This window comes from Ranitomeya variabilis, chromosome 7, assembly GCF_051348905.1.
Source record: "Ranitomeya variabilis isolate aRanVar5 chromosome 7, aRanVar5.hap1, whole genome shotgun sequence".
Classification (NCBI taxonomy): Eukaryota; Metazoa; Chordata; class Amphibia; order Anura; family Dendrobatidae; genus Ranitomeya; species Ranitomeya variabilis.
The window spans coordinates 182,968,328-182,984,941 of record NC_135238.1 but is presented as its reverse complement, the minus strand read 5'-3'; the positions used below and the strand labels follow the sequence as shown (position 1 = coordinate 182,984,941).

At 49.4% G+C, this 16,614-nt stretch overlaps 1 protein-coding gene across 11 annotated transcripts in view; it reads left to right on the top strand.

Annotated features, from left to right (window-relative positions):
• Positions 1-15,803, top strand: part of LOC143784314 (NEDD4-binding protein 1-like) — a 48,258-nt gene extending 32,455 nt beyond the window's left edge. For 9 of the 11 annotated variants that reach the window (XM_077272443.1, XM_077272454.1, XM_077272448.1 and 6 more), the window contains 7 exons: positions 170-337; positions 1,745-2,270; positions 2,349-2,619; positions 4,826-4,956; positions 5,376-5,472; positions 6,068-6,175; positions 6,551-6,722. In XM_077272443.1, coding sequence (XP_077128558.1) covers positions 170-337; positions 1,745-2,270; positions 2,349-2,619; positions 4,826-4,956; positions 5,376-5,472; positions 6,068-6,175; positions 6,551-6,719 — 1,470 coding nt within the window. In that variant the 3' untranslated portion in view covers positions 6,720-6,722. Of the gene's footprint in view, positions 1-169; positions 338-1,744; positions 2,271-2,348; positions 2,620-4,825; positions 4,957-5,375; positions 5,473-6,067; positions 6,176-6,550; positions 6,723-6,769; positions 6,949-15,063 lie in introns of those variants that run through there. The other 2 variants (XM_077272445.1, XM_077272446.1) reach the window with 2 other exon arrangements.
• The last annotated feature ends 811 nt before the right edge of the window (positions 15,804-16,614 follow it).

Genomic DNA, 16,614 nt, shown 5'->3' with positions numbered 1-16,614 from the left:
CACTTTTCACTCACGGGGTGTCATATTGTCCCTGGACCCCAGTGCGCCCCCTCTGGTTACAGCGGTGTTTGTGGTTTGTGCTGTACCCTCACACCTGTCCACTGTACAAGTAATGATTGGCTCCTGGTGATCGAGTAATCTGATGTTTGTTTTCTATCTCTTCTCGCAGGTCCGCAGCGTCTACAATGAGCACCATTCCGGACTGATCATAACACCAGGGATGGATGACGTGGCCGCGCAGAGCAGGGCAGAAGATGAGACCCCCGGCGCAGATGTGGTGGACAAATTCACCGCCCCTGGAGAACAGTTCTACTCATTGCAGCGGAGCCGCTGCCGGGTGCGTATGTTATTCCCGTTGATATTCACCGTTCTCGGGTCTTTGGAGAAATTTAACTATGAAGAACAAGGAAATGGAAAGAACCCCGGACGCATCTGGCTGCAACTTAAAGGGAAAAGACAAGCGGTGCACAAAGCCAAGGTGCGGTGCAGACAGGGAAAGGAGCAGGGAAAGTCTGACGGTGTCTGTGCACGCTCGTAGCGTCCTTGGGGTCCGACTCCTAATCAGTCTCCCTGCCAGTAATTTGGTGTAGGGTCCGTGTTCAGTCCCCTTCATTGTAGACCGAGCACAGCTCTACTGGTTGTTGCGGGTGATGCTGGTACTGATGTGGGACTTTCTCCCTTTCTGTCCTATGTGTGTGGGCCGGGTTCACGGCACATTACTCAGCAGTGCTGGCTCGGAGAGGGGTCACTAATGGGGGGATGTCTTGAGGAGACGACGACTTCAAGAACTGCCTTATTTTGTTGACAGAAAACCCATTCAGGTGTCAGCAAATTACTGTAAATTCCCCATAAAATGATGAGCAGTCGTCGCAGAGCCGCAGCTTCTCTGCGTCATGTGTCAGAATGTCTTAAAGACGTAATTCCCCACGGAGGAAGCTGGAGTCTCACCAAACCTGTATGTCAGGTGCAGAGGCTCGGATTCCTGTGTACGGTGACACGCGGCGCTGTCATCCAGGGCTGAGAACGCACCTCCCCTTAAGTACCTGTAAAGATGGAAAACAAAGACATATGAGCGCAGCCAACATCTACTTCTGCCGTCTTTGAGTTTCATTCAGCGGACCGTTACTATTTGGACATGGGGGGGGGGGGGGTTGGGCAGAGAGGAGTCTGGGGGGGGGTTGGATGGCGGTGTCGGACAGATTAGGGGTCTTGGGACTTAGGGTACCGTCTCACAGTGGCACTTTTGTCGCTACGACGGCACGATCCGTGACGTTCCAGCGATATCCATACGATATCGCTGTGTCCCAGATCGTTTGGAACTTTCTTTCGTCGCTGGATCTCCCGCTGTCATCGCTGGAGCGGTGTGTGTGACACTGATCCAACGATGCGTTCGCTTGTAACCGGGGTAAACATCGGGTTACTAAGCGCAGGGCCGCGCTTAGTAACCCGATGTTTACCCTGGTTACCATTGTAAATGTAAAAAAAAAAAAAACAGTACATACTCACATTCTGGTGTCCGTCAGGTCCCTCGCCATCTGCTTCCCGCACTGACTGACTGCCGGCCGTAAAGTGAAAGCAGAGCACAGCGGTGACGTCACCGCTGTGCTCTACTTTCACTTCACGGCCGGCATCTAGAAAAATACCTCGGGCCCCCGTAACGGAGTTGACCAGCCAGCTGGATTCTGTGTTTTCCAGTGTACCCGAGACAGCAGCTCATCCCGCACTCATGTCGCTCACCCAACAGGACAGATTGTCCAAAAAGAGGCGATGCTCCGAGAATGAAGATCGATGTCCAAAGAAGCCGTTCTCCTTAGACTGCATCCAGAAAGACGGTCCCGTCTCAAGTGCCAGCGTCGCTACTACCAACTTGCCCATCTTAGATCTGATGACTGACTCTAGCGAAGACTCGTTGATCGACATGTACGAATACGATCCCATGAGCTCCGAATCCGAGTACAAGATCCTTGTAAACTTTTTCAAGAAGATGGGATATTCCAAGGAGGTGGTTGAGAAGGTTATCCGTGAGCTGGGGCAGTCCGAGGACATCTTAAAACTTCTTGATGAGATAGAAAAAGAAAGCAACAAGGTGCCGACGGCAAATATTGAGAGACGGCAAAATGCTAAAGACGGTAATGCATCAAAGCTGAGGCAGGAGGTGATGGAGGATCTGGTCAGGACACGCACAGCCGGCAATGAGGACTTGGGGAACGTCATGAAGAACAACCCAACAGCTACTCAAAGACTTCAGACTCAAGTATCAGGAACGGAAGGTAGTTTACCAAAGAATTTTACTTTTGTTGCAAGAGGTGCCTCCAGCCCTCCAAGGAATAATATCATTGTATTCCCAGACACACCGGGACCTTCCAACGTCCTCCCATGGCCGCAGGTAACAAAACAGATTCCCATAAAATGCTTCAATTCTACCCATCCACCGAAACCTGTGCAGAGTGACGTGAAGCCCTCGGCATCTGTGAGACCAGACAAGTACAACCCGCCGGTGACCGGGGAGCAGATATACCTCAACTCCATCAAGACCCCCTATAGGCTGGAGCTAAAAAATGAGCCGGGGAGAGTGGACCTGAAACACATAATCATCGATGGGAGCAACGTCGCTTTCAGGTCAGTGCTTGTTACCAGACTGGTGGGTGAATTACAGTGCATGTCAGGAGCAGCGCTCATTATATTACTGTGCAGGAGCAGCGTTCGTTATATTATTGTGCAATGCAGGAGCAGTACTCATTATATTACTGTGCAATGCAGGAGCAGCGCTCGTTATATTACTGTGCAATGCAGGAGCAGCACTTCTTATATTCCTGTGCGGGGCTGGAGCAGCGCTCGTTATATTCCTGTGCGTGGCTGGAGCAGCGCTCGTTATATTCCTGTGCGAGGCTGGAGCAGCGCTCGTTATATTCCTGTGCGGGGCTGGAGCAGCGCTCGTTATATTCCTGTGCGGGGCTGGAGCAGCGCTCGTTATATTCCTGTGCGGGGCTGGAGCAGCGCTCGTTATATTCCTGTCCTGTGCACCCAGGATTTTGTTTTTATTGTGACATATCTTTGTCTTAAATTTGGGCAGAAAATTTATCAGTGTTTTATGCGACTTATTACACCAATTTTTTTAAGTATCTGCGCCAAAACTTAAAAATAACAAAAGCAACTTGGTAAGCTTTTAGCACGAAATACCCGTATTGTGTATCAGATGTAAGATGTCGCCTGATGTTGCAGCGGGTCTCTCTCGGGGCGCTGCTGGATGTCGCAGGACACCACACTCAGGACACTGCCAGATGTATGCGATGCTTTCTCGGGGTCCCACCGGATGTCGCAGTGGGGCGCATTCAGGACACCACAGGATGTTGCAACAGGGCACTCTCAGGATGTCACGGGATGTGGCAGCGGGGTACACTCAGGGCGGTGGCGGATTTGGCAGCAGGGTGCTCTTAGGGTGCAGTTGGATGTGGAAGCGGGGTGCTGTTGGGGTGCAGCCGGATGTGGAAGTGGGGCGCTCTTAGGGTGCAGCCGGAGGTGGCAGTGGGGCGCTCTTGGGGTGCAGCTGGGTGGGGGGGAGCTCTTGGGGTGCAGCCTGATGTGGAAGCTGGGAGCTCTTAAGGTGCAGCCTGATGTGGAAGCTGGGAGCTCTTAGGGTGCAGCTGGACGTGGCAGCGGGGTGCTCTTAGGGTGCAGCCGGATGTGGAAGCGGGGAGCTCTTAGGGTGCAGACGGATGTGGGAGTGGGGCGCTCTTGGGGTGCAGCCGGATGTGGCAGCGGGGGCGCTTTTGGGGTGCAGCCGGATGTGGCAGCGGGGCGCTTTTGGGGTGTGGTAGCAGGGCGATTTTTGGGGATGCAGCAGGGTGTGGCAGCGGGGCACTTTTGGGGTGCAGCCGGGTTTGGCAGCGGGGTGCAGTAGGGTGTGGCAGTGGGGCGCTTTTGGGGTGCAGCCGGGTGTGGCAGCGGGGTGCTTTTGGGGTGCAGCCGGGTGTGGCAGCGGGGTGCTTTTGGGGTGCAGCCGGGTGTAGCAGCGGGGCGCCGTTGGGCTGCTGCTGGATGTGGCATGTGGTTCTTTCTTGGGGTGCCATTGGATGTGGCAGTGGGGTGCTCTTGGGGTGCAGCCGGATGTGGCAGCGGTGCTTTCTTGGGGTGCAGCCGGATTTTGGCCACGGGGCGCTCTCTGGGTGCTGCTGAATGTCACCGCACTTTTTTTTCGGGGCTCTTGTATTGGAAGGTGGACAGGATGACTCACATAATAGAAACTCGTGAGTACAGAGTCAGCGCTTCCCTCCTCTCCGCCGGCTGTGTAATGACTGTACTCCCATCACAACACATTGAAGACCAGTAAAGCGTTTAGTGAGTCCCAATACAAGAAAGAACGTGACCCTGTCTGAGGAGACGGAGCCTCCGCATATAGAAACCTGAGAAATACTGAAACCAAAACTTCTGTGGATAGACGTCGTCATTGGGGCGGCGGTGGCTCGCTCTCGCCATCGCTGTAATATATCAGTTTTTCTTTTTTAATAATTTTGCAAAAATTACTACATTTTTTTTTGTTTTGTTTTTTCAGTTAAGATGGGGTGCAGAATGTACATTAATGAGAAAAAATTAACTTTTTTTTAATTTACCAAATGGCTGCAATGAAACAGAGTGAAAAATATAAAGGGGTCTGAATACTTTCCGTACCCACTGTACATTCCTGACCCTGCACTGATACTGGGTTACGTCCTGTGCCGTATTATCCGGGTGCTATCTATGAGCCCATGATTGTCCAGATTGATGATTGTCCCGTGGTGACCTGATTATGGGGTCGGTGTTGTCTCACACTTTCTACTTCTTGCAGTCACGGGTTACGTAAGTTCTTTTCCTGTCGGGGAATCGCGATCGCCGTAGAATATTTCTGGAATAAAGGACACCGGAATATAACAGTGTTTGTTCCTCACTGGAGGACGAAGCGAGACCCCAACATTACAGGTAACGGGTGCCGTCACATGTCACTGATGTGTGTGTAAGGTCTGTGAGCTCTTTCTTCATTACAGCCCCAGATGTGTACACCCGGTACACACTCCAGTGAGCGTGCATGTGTGGAAGGAAAGCAGAATAAGCTGTGCGAGACACTCTGCACCCCTCCACCCCTACTTCCTTCCAGTGGTCTTCAGTACAAAGGTAGTGGGGGGTCCATGGTCTGACATTTCGACCAATCACCCGATTGCAGTTCCTGGATGTAGATGGTGAACACAACAGCGCCATACACTGTGTAGTGGCTATTCTCAGGAACTGCAGCCCAGCCCTTTACCTTCAATAGGTTGTCAGTATATAAATCGTGGATGGCCCCTTTAATTGCAGCCGTACTAACACATGACCATTGTGTTTCCCTTTCTACATTTCTACAGAGCAGCACTTCCTCCAGCAGCTGGAAGAGCTGGGAATCCTATCGTTCACCCCCTCAAGGACCATGCTGGGCTCCCAAATCTGCTCTCACGATGACAGGTGTGTAGGTCTTCGCACGTATCTCTCCCCCCACCCCCATGGCATTGGCACGTATGTTTCCCCCCACACTCGTGGCGTTGGCACGTATCTCTCCCCACACCCTCGTGGCGTCGGCACGTATCTCTCCCCCCACCCTCATGGCGTCGGCACGTATCTCTCCCCCCACCCCCGTGGCGTCGGCACGTATGTTTCCTCCCACCCTCTTGGCGTCGGCACGTATCTCTCCCCCCACCCTCTTGGCGTCGGCACGTATCTCTCCCCCCACCCTCGTGGCGTCGGCACGTATCTCTCCTCCCACCCCCGTGGCGTCGGCACGTATCTCTCCTCCCACCCCCATGGCGTCGGCACGTATCTCTCCTCCCACCCCCGTGGCGTTGGCACTTATCTCTCCCCCACCCTCGTGGCATGGGCACGTATCTCTCCCCCCACCCTCATGGCGTCGGCACGTACCTCTCCCCCCATGGCGTCGTCTCGTTGCCCCGTACTAACTAATCATCCTCCTGCAGCCGTGCATTAGATATCCGCACGTTAGGGTCTCGGGTATGACGTGCGATGTTCGGCTCCGGGGTAAACTCTATTTCTTCTTGTCCTGCAGGTTCCTGCTGCACTTGGCTGAAAAGACGGGAGGGATCATAGTCACAAATGACAATCTCCGAGAGTTTGTGGTGGAATCTCTGGCATGGACCAAGATTATAAAGGAAAGGTCGGTGCTCCTTGTTCTCTGGGTGCGGAGATCCGTGATTTTTTCATTTCAGTAATTGGTGGGATATTGATCGGATACGTCAGCACTTACTGATCCTGAGAATGGATGTAGTGCTCCGCCGCCTCCGTGCTGCAGATCCTGCACAGTGTTACCTCTGCTGCAGTCAGGGTTATACCTCCTCTGCTCACTCTGCACCCAGAGGCGGGTGGGCAGAGGATCCGAGCGTGATCAGCAGATATTGTACACATTCACAAGGCGTGGGATAGGTGCACAATACCTGCCAGACCGTGCCCGGTCCTGTGCCCTTACCGGACGCTAGTGGCTCGGTGTGGACTCCGCAGATTTCTCAGTTTCGTGTTTTTTCTATCTCTTCAGATTATTACAGTTTATATTTGTTGGCGACATTTTCATGATCCCGGATGACCCACTGGGACGACATGGCCCAAACCTGGATAATTTCCTCAGCAAGGACCGAGCACAGGTGAGAGGTCTCGCCATGTCTCCACGTGTCCTTTTACCCTCCATTCGTAGGATGAGGAATTAAAAGGTAAACTTCCAAGACTCTCTATTTTGTGCCTTGATTTGATTTTTCAGGGTGATGCGGAGGCACATACCTTATAATTACTGACGACCTCCAGTGCGGTTACTATACTGGGACCAGCAGACTGACACACCTGCCCATCAAAGCGCCCCTGTCCTCCTCTGTGTTTGTGTCTTGTTTATTAAAAATATTAAAAGCACATTAAAAGCTTTTCAGCCAAATAGGGCTTTTATTTATTTTTTTGGCTCTGGTTTATTTCTGGTCTCCAATCATCTCTGCGCTTTTTGCAGATGGCACTGTGCTCCAATGCGGATTTTGCTGCAGCCGATTCCTCCGTCATTTCCACTCTCGGCCTTAGGCTATGTTCACACTTTGCGGGTTTTGCCGCGGATCCGCAGCGGATTTGACACTGCGGATCCGCAGCAGTTTTCCATGCAGGGTACAGTACAATGTTACCCTATGGAAAACAAAACCCGCTGTGCCCACGCTGCGGATTTCCGCGGAAAAAGCCGCACGGCTTTTCTGCGGAAAAAAAGGAGCATGTCACTTCTTGGTGCAGAATCGCAGCGATTCTGCACCCATAGAAATGCATTGATCCACTCACTTTCCGCATGGGGCTGTGCCCAATTTGCGGGAAGTTAAGCGGATAATGTGCCGATGGTACCCGGGGTGGAGGAGAGGAGACTCTCCTCCAGGCCCTGGGAACCATATTTTGGTGTAAAAAAAAGAATTAAAATAAAAAATAATGCTATACTTGTCGGGGTCGTAAAACGACAATATACCCTTCCTTCACCAGTCATTCCAAATTAATATGTGTGCAGGGCATCTGGTACCGGATAAGAATAAATCAGACAGGTAGCTGGTTCAAACTTAGTTAATGCCCCGTGCATCCACACATGTCTGCAGCGGTCACACCAACTGGCTTTATTCTACAATACACAATACTATATTGAGTGTTAGGGGAAGGCGTGCATTGGGCGGGGTTTAAGCTAGCATCCAGTCTTCCTGATTTGTCCTGACGTCTTCTGGTGAATCCTCCCTTTCTTCACATTCCTGAGTTTCGATTCTGAAGAAATGAAAGTTATGTCTCCAGACACTAAAGGGAAACGAAACTGAACTCTGGCGGCCATCTTTAAATACAATTACATTTGCTTTAGCTAGCAAATAGGAAAAACTTATTGTTTCACAGTATAAAAGTATAGCAGTACAAAAAGAGTATAAAGATATATATTTTCACCTTGACAATCCCCCCTAAACACTAAGTTTTTCCCTTAAAGAAGGATCCTTCGAGACTGTCCATGTGATGGGAAAAGGGGAGGTGGATTTCTTCATCCAGACACCTCAGAAGCTCTCCCCTAGCGAGAGGCCTCCAGGCAACTGAACCCTTCACTAACCTCACATGGAGTTCTCCCACTGTCCCTAAACTAAATCTCTTGGCATCATCTGAGAATGGGGGGGTTCTGTCTACTCTCTTGAGAGGAATGTACTTAGGGATCTCCCCTGGATCAGTACCATTGTACTCTGGTGGGTCTTCTTCTTGATTGAGAAAGGTGTCAGTCGGAGTTGCTTTGGCAATAATCTTTTTGTACAAAGGAATAACACAACAGAGGATTATCGATTCAATTATGAGGAGGGCAATCAGTACTAAACAAACTTATTGAAGGAATCCCTTGATACCACCTAACCAATTGGAGAAGAAAAATGTGTCTGCTCCAGCATACACGACACGTCGTCTTATTGTCCTAATTTGTTCAACTTCTTTAGAAACCTTCAGGTCTTTCGGATCTACATTTCGCCATTCAGGTCTGGCTGTATATATTTTGTCTCGTATATCTTTGGTCATACCGTCAATGAATGTATTTACCAATACTCTAACATCAAGTGGGTTTATGGGACTGTACTCCATGTCTTCCCATTTCCGCTGTAACCGTCCAAAGTATAGCTCTACACTCTCTCCTTTGTCACATCTGTAGAAAATCTTAATTTGCGTCCTAGCACGTCACCTGTTTTTGTGCTCACTAACTACCTAGGCCTGCCTAGGTGCACTTAATATGTCCATCATATGGTCATTATTTGTCTGTAGAATGAGAAAGGTTGGTTCTCAGGGTCAGCCAATTATTTTTGCATAGCTAGCTAGTCAGAGGGCCTCCAGGGATAATACTCCTGTATCTGTCTTACCCTACCTGATGTGGTTGGTTCTCTGGTGGTGGGGAGTGACATGACATGCTGGTCTACAGCTCCTTCCCAAAAGGATTACTGTCAGCCTACTCCTAAAAGTTAATGTCCCCACTATCCGCCAACCACAATCCTGTGTCAGCTTCTTATATCACTACATGTGATCTTGTCTGGACAGGATTCAGTGTAATTCTCTTAGGTCGGGTTGCAGCACGAGTCATACAAGTGTTAGGGCCCAAGTCCTCAACTATATCCTGAAAGGCATCACAGCTATAATTAACAAATCTTTGTTCTCTGTAATATATATATTATTGATCCATTCAACATTTTTATTAATCTGCACCTGTGGGATTATAGAAGCAATGCCGGCATAAATCTGGTTCTGGGCTTTAAATTGGTCAGGCACCCCCCTTGGCACTCCAATGGCATCAATATATACTAGTGGATCTTCTTCATAACTCATATGGAGCTGATCGAGACTTCTCCTCTTTCTGGTAGGTTCATCAGGTATCTTTGGTGTACATATATTGTGTATGTTTAATTAGCAAATCAGTATCTAAGAAACTGTTCTCCTTGCAGAAACCTGTCTTGAAGATCCCTACTGGTGTACCTGTGGTGTCGTGGGATTTATAACAGGTGTAATTGTCAGCTAATACGGTTACTTCTCCTGGGACCTTTAGTTTAGGTTCCTTATGAAATAGTGGGACATAATCTGGGCAATCAGTGGACTTCAGACCTTTCAACAGATTCATGACACAGACAATGGTGTTGTCATCAGGAAAAGCAATGCATGTGTGTACAGATGTGTATTCGCAGCAGCACAAGCAATACATCCTACAGAGATATTCTGGACTCTTACATTGTATCTCACCCATTCTAACCATAGGTTTTTCCTTGGGGCTGTTTGTGTTTCTATGGAGAAAACCTCTCGCCAACTGAGACCTGGAATGGGGATCACTTCATTGACTACATTTTTCAAACGCTCACCTGGGCTTGTTTTAGCTGTACTGGTAACAGGGGTCATGGTTGGTCTAGAGCTAATATCCTGGAGCTGTACATGGCCTAAATACCCATGGCATCCACTATTAAATACATAATTAAAATGCCTTCCTAGTACAAACGTCTGCAGATCAGCAGATTGGGGGTTTTCAAGATTTAGGAGGAGGGGGTGACGACTTCTACCCCATTTACAGCCTCTAAGTGGTTGCAGAAGGGCTGTTAGATGCATTTTCTCACGGAGAATCCTACCCGTCCTATCCTTAGAGAACATGGCTTCACTAGGTTTATATCCCCAATCATCCCCCGTATTCCAGGCGGCATCAGTCCAATAATAACAATTATCGTTGTCATTTCTGGTAACACACATATTAAACTGGATGATCCCCTCTACAACCCGTTCAGTCTCGGGGCACTTGACTACATCACAAAAATCAAATCGCCAGATATTTGCCGGGGCTGTCCGGTTTCCCCAGAGAATAGTGGGACCAGAATTCTTATATTTACAATAGGGGCCGAAGAGGTAGGGGCGAGGATAGCCCTCAGTTCCAGGATCAAAAACAACAGCAACATTTCCCTTCAGTCACTTTTGTGACTAAACACTGGTTCGGTCTCTTTTACAGTGTGAGGCGTGGATCCAGGTGCTCTTTCCTTCAAGTTTTACTGCAGTGGGGGTGACCAGGATCACTGTGTGAGGTCCTTCAAATCTCGGCTGGAGACAATCTCTGCGCACAAACTTTTTCACATACACCAGGTCTCCTGGCACAAAGGGATGGTGTCCAGGAACCTTGTCTGGGTCTGGAAAAGAACTGAAAACGGTTAAATGCACTCTGGCAAGGTGTCCATGTAAGGCCTGCACATAGCTAGTCAAGTCCCGGTACTTGAGCTGCAACTGTTGTGGAAAGAAACATTCAAAATTGGGGCCCCTGCCAAACAGAATCTCATACGGTGACAGTCCTGTCCTCCTGTTTGAGGTATATCTTACTGAAAATAAAGCTAGAGGAAGGCATTCTGTCCGTGGTTTACCAGTCTCTGCCATTGCCTTCTGGATTTTAAGCTTAAGAGTTCCATTTAGTCTCTCCACTTTTCCACTACTCTGTGGATGGAGTATGCAATGCTTGACTTACCCCCAGTGCTGCCATTACCTCTGACATGATCTCTCCAGTAAAATAGGAACTCCGATCGCTTTCAATGACTTCAGGAACTCCATACCTGCATATGATCTCAGCCATCAGTTTCTTCGCCGTTGTCCTAGCCGTAGCTTTGGCAACTGGGTAGGCTTCTGGCCAACCTGAAAATAAATCAATGCAGACCAACACATACTCATACGTCCCTACCCTGGGTAACTGAATATAATCATTCTGCAGTCTCTGGAATTGGTTAAAGGGGCCGGGGAGTGTGTTTGGATGGGGTTTTCACTGTCCTACTCTGATTATGTGTGGCACATATCATGCAGCTCTGTACCTGCCTTTCTGCGCAGGTGGAAAACCCGGGGGCAATCCATTGTTTCTGTAGGGTGTCACACATGGCCGTCTTCGAGTGGTGCACATTCCCGTGCAGAACCTGTGCCATCATTGGGTACAGTACCTGTGGTAGGCAGACCTTTTTACCCCTCCCCCATAGTCCAGTAACGGTATCAGAGCAAGCCCCTATCTTTTGCCACCTATTTTTCTCCTCCTTACTTGCCTGTTCTTGTAACCGGGCTAAGATGTCTTTCAACACAAGTGGAGATGGTGGGGTGTCTAGGTGATGTACTTGAGAGGCTACAGGAGTGCTTGCTGCTTTCTTCGCAACCTGGTCTGCCAGTGCGTTACCCTTTTGTCCGTCCATCAGTGCCTTTGCTATGTGCCTTTACCTTTATGATGCCTGCCTGCTTGGGTGGGAAACTGTAGTGCATTCATAAGTTGCTGGACTGCCTCAGCACGTTTAAAGGGGTGGCCATTTGCTGTCAGGAAAGCCCTGGCTCTCCAGATAGGCCCATAATCGTGTATAATGCCAAAAGCATACCTGGAATCAGTGTAGATATTTACAGTCTTACCTTCTGCTAGTTTGCACGCTTCTGTAAGCGCCTTGAGCTTCTGCTTCTTGTGCAGACATATGAGCTGGCATTGACTCTGCCTTGATTACCTCATGTTCTGAGACCACAGCATATCTGGTACAGTAGCGTCCTCGGTCATCTTGGTGACGGGATCCATCTACAAAAAGCTCAAAATCAGCATTAGAATAGGCACACTAGAGACCAGCCGTTTCCTGAGACATCAATTCTAGACAATCATATAATTTGGAAACCTAATCTTGTTCCTCTGGATCCATTCTAGAAAGAAAAAAAGTGTCCTTGCTCATGTCACCTACTCCTCCCCCCTTTGGATCCAGGGGAACTAGGAGAAAAGTAGCGGGGTTCAGGACAGTGCACCTTTTCAAAATCACATTAGTAGGCATGAGAATAGCACACTGAAGTCGCAGCTGTCTAGCCATGGACATGTGGCTAGGTTGTACCTGATTAGGGATACTATATACATCGTGTGGGGTGGCCATAGCCTCTCCTGGATGCAAGGGGCCATAAACGGCAAGGTAGACCTGACACTCTTGGGCTATGACTGGCCCCCCTTTGGCATAACTGTCCACGTCAATTGTCATCCCTGATAAATGAATGCAAACAGAACTGGCAATCTGGGTGTAATGGAATGCTGAAGAAGCATTGGCAAGATCGATAACTATGAACCAAGCAGCATCCTGAGATATCTGGGACAAAAGAGTATGTGGCTTAGGCACCACCGGAGTTTCTGGAACAGTAACTGCATTAAATGCCTGTAGATCTTGTACCAGCCGGTACACAGGGGGTTGGCCGGGTGGGGTGTGGACCATCAGTGGGTGATCCAAAACAATCTCTGAAGATTTGTGTAGCAACAGCTGGACAGACAACACAGCTCGAACACAGGAGGGCTTTCTCTCGCCACTTTATCCAGGTGGCCGCTGTAATAAGCAACAGGTCTCTGTTTGTCTCCATGAAGCTGAGTCAGCACACCTATAACATATCCTGCATAGATGAGCTCTGTCTGCAAGGCAGTCTGGAGACATAGGGTTAAAAGAAATATTTGAGTAGGGGACTGAATTCATATAAGGTGGGAGAACTGGAGTTGGAGTCTGTTACATAGAGATAAGAAACACTGATCTCGCAGCTGCAACGGTGGGGGCCAGTGAGCGAGCAAGAACTACTACGGCTAGTGATTTAACCCCTGTCTTTTCTGCTGGGCTAAATTCTTTTGACTAAACCAAGGACAAAGAAAACTTTGGAATGCAATACATGGCCCGCACCCCCCCCCCCCCCCCCCCTCTAGCCCACAGCACCGAGGGGAAGAATTGCAGGCAGGTCGCGCAGGGGTTCACACAGCCCCTCCCTTCTAGTAACACGGAGATAAGAACTTCCACTGCATTCTTCACCGCTGAAGGGAGAGCAAGAGCCCAGATGTTTGCCCCCCTTCCCTACACTACATAGCACTGATACAAAGCTCCGTATCCTCTACAAAGTAACAAATTACGGCAGTTTTCAGACTTAATTTCTACAAAACTTTCCTATAATCCTCCGTGGTCTGGACGGAGCCCCAAGGACGGTCCGTACGCACACACAAGACAGGTCTCCACCCAGGTTGGATTCTGCACAACACAAACAGGACACACCTATGCTTCTGGAAATCTCTTTCCGCCGCCATTACAGGGCGCTGGCTGAGACTGCATTTTCATCACCAGTGGCACGGCGGCCATTTTACAATCTGTAAGATCACAGTTCAAAGGCATTTTATAACCAAATACGGGCTCTATATTCTCCGATTCTCCACCAACCTATTTTCATCCTTTGTTCTTTAAGCTCCGCGCAACTCGCAGATAAGCTTCTTGACTGTCTCTTGCCCTCCCGTAACCATTGTCTTGACTTCCACAGCATCCTCATCTAACTTGTGGGGCACGGACTTCTACTTTAAGATACGCAGCTTGGCTCCCAGGATACTATGGCCTCCTGCAGTAGGCCACTGGCAGCGATCTTCAACACTGTGTTCCACAGTACGGAGCCTCACGTTCGACGTACTAGGAAAAGAGCCTCGCGCTCAATGTTTCCTGTCCCTAACCTGAACACAGTGATTAACAGACTATCCTGCCACGATATCCCAAACAGTCGGGAGGCGGTCTCCTAGTGAGAGCCCTCCACAAAAATTCTGGTGGTCCCGTACGGAGCGTCTTAATTACCTGTTTCTGGTGGTCCCGTTCCGGGACGTCTTAATTACCTATTTGTACTCAAAATTCTGGTGGTCCCTGACTTGGGACGTCTTAATTACCGGTTAGTACAATATCACAGAGGCTGCGTCTCCTATCCCTTTCTGTAAGCTGCCCCACAATCTACAACTGGCTCAATCTTTCAGTCCACTTCACTACTAGACAATAGTCACGGGTAGGATGGTTGAATGGAGTGCAATGACCGGTAAAGGAGGTGTGGTGTACAGAGATCGCACAGGATGCGACGTCTCTCAGTTGCTGGTTCAGAGCGTGGCACAGGATCGCGTTCGATCTCACCACTCGATCGGTCACCTCCCGGACCCAAAGAGACCACAGACAAACCAATAACGGCTGAGACACTAGCAAGTGTGACACATACAGTGTATATGATATTTTCACCTTGACATACTCACCTCTCAGCGCTGCCCGCGGCGTCCGGTCTCAGTTGCTGTGCTTGCAGGACCTGTGGTGACGTCGCGGTCACATGACCGTGATGACGCCGCGGTCACATGACCGTGACGTCACGAAGTTCCTTGTCGGCACAGCCGCCTGCAGCACTGAGGAGATCGCGACGTCAGAGGGTGAGTATAGCCAATTTTTATTATTTTTTACATTACTATTGATGTGCATATTGCTGCATATGCAGCATCAATAGTATAGGAGTAATCCCGCAGCAGAAACCGCAGAACAAACCGCGATAAATCTGCTGGGATAACCGCAGCGGTTTTGCCCTGCAGATTTATCAATTCCGCTGCGGGATTAACCCGCAGAACAGGCCGCAAAGTGTGAACGTGGCCTTACAGTCTCCGCACTCTTAGGATTTAGGGCAGAATCGGGATGGGGTGTATATGTTTCCTTATTTCTATATGTTGTACTGACACAACTTGTTTGTTCTCTCCCCTTTCCCCAGAGTTTACCCTCTCACTCCTCGCCCATCGGACAGCGGAGTGTTTTTTCCCAGCAATGACATCTCCGTTTCTGGGAATTTCCCAACAGGCATCGATCACTCCCGTCCCAGAGGTTTCCTACCCATAGACAAAAAACCCACATTCAGTCCAACCATCCAGAACATCCTGTGCCCGCAGGCCGTCGTCCCCCCAAAGAGGACTCCTCAGGAGACATTATTGCTAAAAGACTCGCTCCTAAAAATATTTCCTGAATCCCAACAAGGGGAGAAAATCAACCAGATCCTGTCCGCACATCCGTACATGAGGGATCTCAATGCCTTGTCCGCCATGATCCTCGACTGAGCGCCGTCATGCTGTTTTATTATACCCTTTTTTTGTCCTTTTTTTTTTTTTTTTTTTTTCTTTTCCTTATTCCGGACCCAACACTTATGGAATTGTCAGTTTTGCTGCTTTTGGATTACAAAAAAACCCCCAAAAAACGAAAAATCCGGTGGAAAGTGAGTAATCGGCATAGATTCTCCAGAAATATTCCTAGCAGCTGATAGGGAGAATAGGGCATGATATATGGAGGCCGCAGTTGCTACATACATAGTGTATGTGTATATGGATACAGAACAGTTTTATTTTTATAGTGCTTTGGAACAAAGCACTATATTGTAATCCGATCGTGGATAACTTCTTATTATTATAGTGCTTTGGAACAAAGCACTATATTGTAATCCGATCGTGGATAACTTCTTCTCCTTATTATTATTATTATTCAGTCCGCACGTAATGCGGCCCGAACCGCTTCACTCAGACTCCAGTGAGGCGTCATTTCGAAGCCAGCGTCCCCAAGAGGTGTGCTAAGTATTTTTCGTGTCGATCGGATTAGTAGTTTTGGCGCAATTTGCGTTTGAAATTTTTTTTCCCCCTCATTGTAATGCATTTTAATAGGGAAATTTTCCCATAGGTTATAATGGCCGGGTTTCTGAGGCAATTTGAAATGTAACTGCCACCTGGCTGATTAGCTCATTGATATGCGCAGTCAGGCCCAGTTACTATGCCAACGCCTACGAACTGTACATGACCACACCAGCACAGTTTTGCCAGATAATATCAGCTCTTAAAGTGATAGCACAGCACAATTCCAAAGCACTATCTGTATTCTTATTATAATTATTGCCCCGCTCACCAAATCGCCCATCTAATCGGTCCCTGAGGTGCCCCCGCCCACCAAATCGGACCCAGTGCCCCCGCCCACCAAATCGGACCCAGTGCCCCCGCCCATCAAACCTGAGTGACCCCGCCCATCTAATCGGACCCAGTGCCCCCGCCCAAAATTCGGACCCCGAGTGCCCCCCCGCCCGCCAAATCGGACCCCGAGTGCCCCCCCCGCCCGCCAAATCCGACCCAGAGTGCCCCCCCGCCCGCCAAATCGGACCCAGAGTGCCCCCCCGCCCGCCAAATCGGACCCAGAGTGACCCGACCACCAAATCGGACCCAGAGTGGCCTCAACCCTGAGGGGCTACAACTACCAAACCAGCGCCTGAGGGGCACCCAAGTGTGAAAGT